Source organism: Hordeum vulgare, chromosome 2H (assembly GCF_904849725.1).
Source record: "Hordeum vulgare subsp. vulgare chromosome 2H, MorexV3_pseudomolecules_assembly, whole genome shotgun sequence".
Lineage (NCBI taxonomy): Eukaryota > Viridiplantae > Streptophyta > Magnoliopsida > Poales > Poaceae > Hordeum > Hordeum vulgare.
The window spans coordinates 180,489,093-180,496,719 of record NC_058519.1 but is presented as its reverse complement, the minus strand read 5'-3'; the positions used below and the strand labels follow the sequence as shown (position 1 = coordinate 180,496,719).

General features: G+C 40.2%; 1 protein-coding gene across 4 annotated transcripts; it reads right to left on the bottom strand.

The window, feature by feature from the left end:
• Nucleotides 1-767: 767 nt before the first annotated feature.
• LOC123429883 lies at nucleotides 768-4,519 on the bottom strand. 4 transcript variants are annotated; one of them, XM_045113858.1, is made up of 6 exons: nucleotides 4,323-4,519; nucleotides 3,493-3,647; nucleotides 2,170-2,286; nucleotides 1,566-1,648; nucleotides 1,392-1,465; nucleotides 780-1,035 (listed from the first exon to the last, which is right to left on the bottom strand). In XM_045113858.1, the coding sequence occupies exons 2-6, from the start codon at nucleotides 3,640-3,642 to the stop codon at nucleotides 947-949; spliced, it is 513 nt and encodes a 170-aa protein (XP_044969793.1). In that variant the 5' UTR covers nucleotides 3,643-3,647; nucleotides 4,323-4,519; the 3' UTR covers nucleotides 780-946. The 4 variants fall into 4 exon arrangements, 2 of the variants coding, with proteins under 2 accessions (XP_044969793.1, XP_044969794.1); XM_045113859.1 differs by having other exon boundaries at nucleotides 3,493-3,650; nucleotides 4,326-4,519; XR_006622773.1 differs by lacking the exon at nucleotides 4,323-4,519 and having other exon boundaries at nucleotides 775-1,035; nucleotides 1,392-1,476; nucleotides 3,493-3,645.
• Nucleotides 4,520-7,627: the final 3,108 nt, after the last annotated feature.

Genomic DNA, 7,627 nt, shown 5'->3' with positions numbered 1-7,627 from the left:
AATCGTCACCATCGTTATCGCCAACACTCCTCTCATCGGAGGGGACTCATCACCATCAACATCTTCATCAACACCATCTCATCTCCAAACCCTAGTTCATCACTTGTAACCAATCTCCGTCTCCCGACTCCGATTGATACATGTAAGGTTGCTAGTAGTGTTAATTACTCTTTGTAGTTGATGCTAGTTGGATTACTTGGTGGAAGAGTTTATGTTCAGATCCTTGATGCTACTCATTACCTCTCTGGTCATGAATATGATTATTCTTTGTGAGTAGTTACTTTTGTTCCTAAGGACATGGGATAAGTCATGCTAATAGTAGTCATGTGAATTTGGTATTCGTTCGATATTTTGATGTCACTCCAAGAAATCTGTTAATCCATGACGGTCCCTGTCCGTCGCGGATCATCCAAAAACTGTCATGCATGCCCATGCATGACGGATTTGAATTCCGTCACGTATATTGTGTCATAATTTGATATAGCACCTTCGTTGACGGTTCTTGACCGTCATGGATTTTCCCCAGGCCCGCCCGGCCTAAACTAGAATATGACGGAACAATCCGTCACCCATTTACATGACATGGATGCAACGTGGTGCTAAGATGGCATCTACGTGGATCTGACGTGGAGGCAAGCATGGCCCATGTAGTAGCCAACCCAATTAGGTTTTGGCCCAATAATTTCATTCGAGTTCAACTGGTTAGCCCTTCTTTTCACCCCAGCTTATCTTCTCAATGCATCATAATTTACAACAAGACATGCACTTATATTCATTCAACAAGACAATACAAATTTCCAACAATCTGGTCTGATTTCAAAAAGCAAAATTTATAACAAAACATCACAAGCATATTTACAAGGTGCTATAAGCATAAGCATTTAATGAACGTCAAGTAACATGACATAATTGAAATTGCACTATTACATGATTTTAATCTCCAACACTACACCACTACTTCCAGGAAGCTTTTCAGACCCAGGTAATTCCTGCTAAAAAGCCTTAATCGGTAGTAACACGAACTAACTGCCAAACCTGCAAAGAATCCAAAACATAAAGTATGGACAGATCATTTCATATTCATCAAGTACAACAAAAAATCAAGTTTTGGTTACATGAGTAGACAAGGAGCAATCCGTTAGCACATTTCTCAGTTACATGCGCAACTCTAACATATACATACAATTTGAAATCTATCGCTCATACACGTATACATTATGCTCACGAATATGTATCTTGTTCTTCAACTTCGAGTGTTAAAATAGCATGGCAGATATTTCAAACTAAAATATTAGCTATAATGTCTTGGCATTTTAGTTTTATATAGTTTTATATATTGCTGCTAACAAACAAGTTAGGAGATGACAAAAGAGTTTGGGATATGTATTTACCTCTTGTCACTACATAACATGAGTACTTTGCCGATTCCTCGTATCTTAACTTCTCAAGAACTTGAGAAGTTTCTCTTTACCATAGCTCAAAAGGGAATATATAATGTCAATGACGTGGAAAGCATTCGACTACAATACTTTTATGGAATTGCAGGAAACAAGTGGATTAATAACCTGCTAGTTGATGCTATGTTGTTCCACTTCCACCTACCATGCCTCTTCCATCTCTTTACCTTCTTAATCAGCTTCTGAAATGCCTGAAAGAATCAGTGACTCAAATAATTCAGTGGATAATCATTGCACAGCATAGGTTACAATAATACATACATAATATTGATCCATATCAAGATAAGAAAGAACACAACTAAGACAACTCGCGTGAGAAGTGTCAGTCATTAAGCGTACACTATGGCATAGGAACAAAACAGCGAGATGACTAAATAATAACCAGCAGGTGCACATTGTTGTAGAACTCACCTAGAATAAAATATTAAGTCCCAATTATATTGTCATTGTTCTTGTAAGTAAATTTCTCTCAAGGTCGTTATTACAATCAGGTTCTTAACATCACAATAACCTTCAAATCTGAGTTTGTGCCGACAGTATAAAACTGCAATGTCATGCCACTACTATAAGAAACTGTGCATCCCTGCAAATGACAAACAAAGATAGTAAGATGCCGGATGCAGCTTGAAGTGTACTGTAACCTGAAGAGAATCAAACCGTACGAGCATGTCTATTGAAGGAAAAAACAGATATGAAGAAGGCAAGAACTTACTCTATAGCTCCCGAGAAATTCAAAGGTCCATCTAAGATCTGCATGTTGCAAATAAACTCTTTTAACGGCATCAAGGAGACGGTGTTCCTCAAGTGTGTCCTGTCTATCAACTTGCTCCTGTTGTACATTTGCATAGAGAAAGAAAACTAAATAAGTAAATCTATATCCTATTAGAAGGAAAAGAGAGAAGAAAAAATAGGACGACAGGTCGACAGGTCGTTATCCCATCCGTCCAGCACTCACTGCACTACATATAATTTTCAGGCTATACTGCTTATCCTAGGGTGGAAGATACTGCAATGTAATACTCCTTCCATCCCAAATTTTCAGGTTATATTTAGCTAACAGAGTAGACATAGTGGACAATGATTACAGGCACATGAATCATTGAAGAGACAATTATTTTGTTGGTCACAGACACTTCATCAGACCTATTATTCTGACTTTTCTCTACTTGTGTTTGTGAAAATTCTGAACATTCTACCATGTGGAAAGTTTATCCTACACCTGTATATTTAGTTGGACATTTTGTTTTATATACTGAAGTACGTGGACAATCTATTCTACCTATGTATATTTACTGCCACATTTTGTTGTATATGCTCGAGTGTGCCCACAGAGAACTGCTTTTTATTAATGTCACCTATTTGTGTTTAAAAAAATTGGTGTGTAGATAATCTCTGCTATGTGTGCTTCTGGCCGTGTTTACAGTTTTCTCTGCATATATATGTATTCATTCACACAACCCATTTGGTGTAGCAAGTTGTTTTGGTATTATAAAGCTCCTCTGTGTTTTGGTATTATAAAGCTCCTGTTTGTTTTAGTATTATAAAGCTCCTCTGTGTTTTTCATATATGTCTATACTTTTGTCTGTAGCAGTGCCACCAATTATACATATTACTCTATATATAAGAAGCCACTCATATTAAAGATGAACCGATGGTTGCAGAACTTTTGAATGAATGGTGGTTGCTGAATTCTTCAGTGATTACAGTAAGATAAAAATCATATAAACCAGCTTTACTTCTTTCATTATTTTAATAACACGGATTAGCATTATTTTGTTCCCATAAATTATCAGCAAAAGCCCAAATAAGGATGTGTTCGCTAATGTCCACCTTTAATGTTCTGAGTTTCAGTTGAATTTCTCAAAATCGAAGAATATGAAACACACAGAAATCTCATATGATTGTCTACGATAGCTCACTAGGCTATTTCTCCTCCGATTTAGCCTCTAAATTAGATGTTTTCAAAGATATCTCTCACTTAACTTTGTTTGACTAGCTGCACTACAACAAAATATTACCTTCAGTGAAATATTACCTTAACCAGATTGCCTTGAGGAGAGACGCACCACGGATGGGGAAGACCTACCGGAGGCGTTAGAGTGGAAGAAGAATCACTGTGGCGTTGCTCTGTCTTGTAGTTGTGCGTGTCAAGAAGTGCACACATCAGGGAACCAATCATATACATGGCACGCTGAAAGAATATATGCCATAGCAACAATGGAATTAAACTCAAACCACCAACAGTAGTACTAGTACTTTTGTCTAGTTTGGATCATCCCTTCAAAATACAAGAACAATCATCAAGGGAACAAAATAATGATGGCGTGCATAAGCAGGGTAAATAGGAAGTTAATCACAATCAACAACTAGTACAAATCAGGACCTGAATCAACATAGTAAACTAACAGCCTAAACAGGTTGTCATCGTTAAGATAATGCACAATAGTTAAACAGGTTGTCATGTCTAAATCAACAGTCCAAAATTGAATGTTTTTTTCCAAATAGATCAAGGTTTTCTTCTTGTTATTCTATTTAACAAGCAACCATCAGTGAAGCAAGCAAGCAGCAGGATATGTTCATTCTATCTGTGGAGCATGAAGCAAGTAGCAGGCTGCATAATAATAATAATAAATAGAACAAAAGCCAGCCATGAAGATCCTACGTACCAGCAGCGTAAATATCTCCGGTTGAACACTTGCAGGAGAGGGCTGGGTTCCGGCGGAGGACGACGCAAACCAGAGAGGTTATTTTACACTTGCACGAGAGGGCTGGGTTCCGACAGGGGCTGACAGACCATTGGACCCAGCCATAAGGGTCGTACATGCACTCTAGATCCATGGCGATGTAGCCACCATTTGTAACTCAGCTTCGCTCAACGTCGGATGGAGATGGTTCTGTTTCCCCCGCCGCCGACCTCGAGGACTTCCAAATCCGGTCCCTCCCGTAGCCGCCGACCTCGGGGACTTCTGAATCGTGCACTCTGTCCCACAGCCAGCGACCTCGGTGAGTTGCTAATCCCGCACTCAGTCCTGTCGCCGCCACTGTCGCCTCATCTCAGTGGTAGGGCTCAAGGGTGCGGTCTGAATAGGCAGGGCGCGACCAGGGGAAGACGGGGAGGGCTCTAGCGCGGGGTGGATCGGGGCTGGCACCACCGGCGACGACATGGAGAGGGGCAGGGAGGACAGGTGGAGCGGCGGCGGCTGGTAGTTGGGGACGGGAGAAGATGGGATAAGGATATTTGAGGTTAGGGCTTGTGTGGACTCTGTAGTTAAACGGGTTGACTAAAAAAATTGACGCCCCGCGCTAGAGACTTAAAAAATTTCTTCGCGCGCTCTCTCAGTTTTGGTCATTTTTTATGCATGTGTAATGTTGATCACATCCGACTCACAGGGGATCAAACCAAAATACATGTAGGACACATCAGCAAGAGTCATCCATGACGGACTAAATGGTGCATAAAGAAAAAAAAAGAGCTAGGCCCTATTAAGCCGAGTTGATTGATCGGTGACAGTTTTCGTGACAGTCCCTCGACGTCTGTCATAAAGCGTCTAGATTTCTGAGGCCCATTAGCATTTGGGTATTCAGTGACGGTTTCCATGACGGTTTACCAGAACGTCAGCAGATATCCATCACGGATTAACACTTTTCTTGTAGTGTGTGTTGTCTGTTGTTTTTCCTCTAGTGGTGTTATGTGAACGTCGACTACATAACACTTCACCATTATTTGGGCCTAGAGGACGACATTGGGAAGTAGTAAGTAGATGATGGGTTGCTAGAGTGACAGAAGCTTAAACCCTAGTTTATGCGTTGCTTCGTAAGGGGCTGATTTGGATCCACTAGTTTAATGCTACGGTTAGACTTTGTCTTAATTCTTCTTTCGTAGTTGCGGATGCTTGCGAGAGGGGTTAATCATAAGTGGGATGCTTGTCCCAGTAAGGGCAGTAACCAAGCGCCGGACCACCCACATATCAAACTATCAAAGTAACGAACGCGAATCATATGAACATGATGAAAACTAGCATGACAGAAATTCTCGTGTGTCCTCGAGAGCGTTTTTCCTCCTATAAGACTTTGTACAGGCTTGTCCCTTGCTACAAAAGGGATTGGGCCACTTTACTGCACCATTGCTACTTTTGTTACTTCTTGCTTGCTACGAATCATCTCACCACACAACTACTTGTTACCGATAATTTCAGTGCTTGCAGATATTACCTTGCTGAAAACCACTTGTCAGATCCTTCTGCTTCTCGTTGGGTTCGACACTCTTACATATCGAAAGGACTACGATAGATCCCCTATACTTGTGGGTCATCAAGACTCTTTTCTCGCACCGTTGCCGGGGAGTGAAGCGCCTTTGGTAAGTGGAACTTGGTAAGGAAACATTCATATAGTGTGCTGAAATTTATTGTCACTTGTCACTATGGAAACTAATCCTTTGAGGGGCTTGTTCGGGGTATCTTCACCTCTAACGGAAGCACAAAGATTTTCTCCTCAACCTGCTGCACCTACTGAAAATATTTTCTTTAAATTTCCTTCGGGTATGCTTGAGAAACTGCTCGCTAATCCTTTTACAGGAGATGGAACATCACATCCAGACTTGCATCTAATTTATGTAGATGAAGTTTGTGGTTTATTTAAGCTTGCAGGTTTGCCCGAGGATGAGGTCAATAAGAAGGTATTTCCCTTGTCTTTGAGGGATAAGACATTGACATGGTATAGGCTATGTGATGATACTGAATCATGGAACTACAATCGGTTGAAATTGGAATTTCATCAAAAGTTTTATCCTATGCATCTAGTACATCGTGATCGGAATTATATTTATAATTTTTGGCCTCGTGATAGAGAAAGCATCGCACCATGCTTGACAGTGAAGGCTAAAATCAATGTTATATTCATGCCCCAACCATGAGCTCTAGAGAGAAATTATCATTCAGAACTTCTATGCTCAACTTTCTCGTGATGATCGCACCATGCTTGACACTTCTTGTACCGGTTCTTTTATGAAGAGAGATATTGACTTCAAATGGAATTTATTGGAGAGAACTAAACGCAACTCTGAAGATTGGGAGCTTGATGAAGGTAAGGTGTCAAGTATGAATTTCAAGTTTGATTGCGTTAAATCCTTTGTTGAAACAAATACTTTTTGTGATTTTAGCGCTAAGTATGGACTTGACACTGAGATAGTAGGTTCATTGTGTGAATCATTTGCTGCTCATATTGATCTCCCCAAAGAGAAGTGGTTTAAATATCATCCTCCTTTAGATGTCAATGTAGTTAAACCCAATCCGGTTGAAGAGAAAGTCATTGCCTATAATGATCCTATTGTTCCCAGTGCTTACATTGAGAAACCACCTTTCCCTGTTAGGGTAAAGGATCATTCTAAAGCTTCAACTGTGATATGTAGAGGCTAAATTAGAACACCTACACCCCCTGAGAAAATTAGAGTTGAACCTAGTATTGCTATTATCAAAGATCTCCTGTCCGATGATGTTTAGGGACATAATATTCACTTCTGTGAAGATGCTGCTAGAATTGCTAAACCTCACGCTAGAGATAAACATAGGCATGTTGTTGGCACGCCTGTTATTTCTGTTAAGAAAGGATATCATTGTTATCATGGTTTATGTGACGTGGGTGCTACTGTTAGTGCAATACCTCAATCCTTATACGATGAAATCAAAGACGAGATTGCACCTGTTGAGATAGAGCCTATTGATGTCACTATTTAGCTTGCCAATAGAGATAATATCTGCCCTGTGGAAATTGTTAGGGATGTTGAAGTCTTGTGTGGTAAAACGAAGTATCCTCGTGATTTCCTCGTTCTTGCTACCACACAAGATAACTTTTCTCCCATCATATTTGGTAGACCTTTTCTCAATACGGTCAATGCTCATATTGACTGTGAGAAGCAAACTGTCACTGCTGGCTTTGAAGGTGTGTCACATGAGTTCAATTTCTCCAAGTTTGGTAGACAACCTCATGAAAAAGAGTTGCCCAGTAAGGATGAAACTATTGCCTTGGCTTCTATTGCCGTGCCTCCTACTGGTCCCTTAGAGCATTACTTGCTTGAGCATGAAAATGATATGCATATGGATGAAAGGGATGAGATAGATAGGGCTCTCTTAGAACAATATCCTATCCTTAAGAATAATTTGCATGTTGAACTG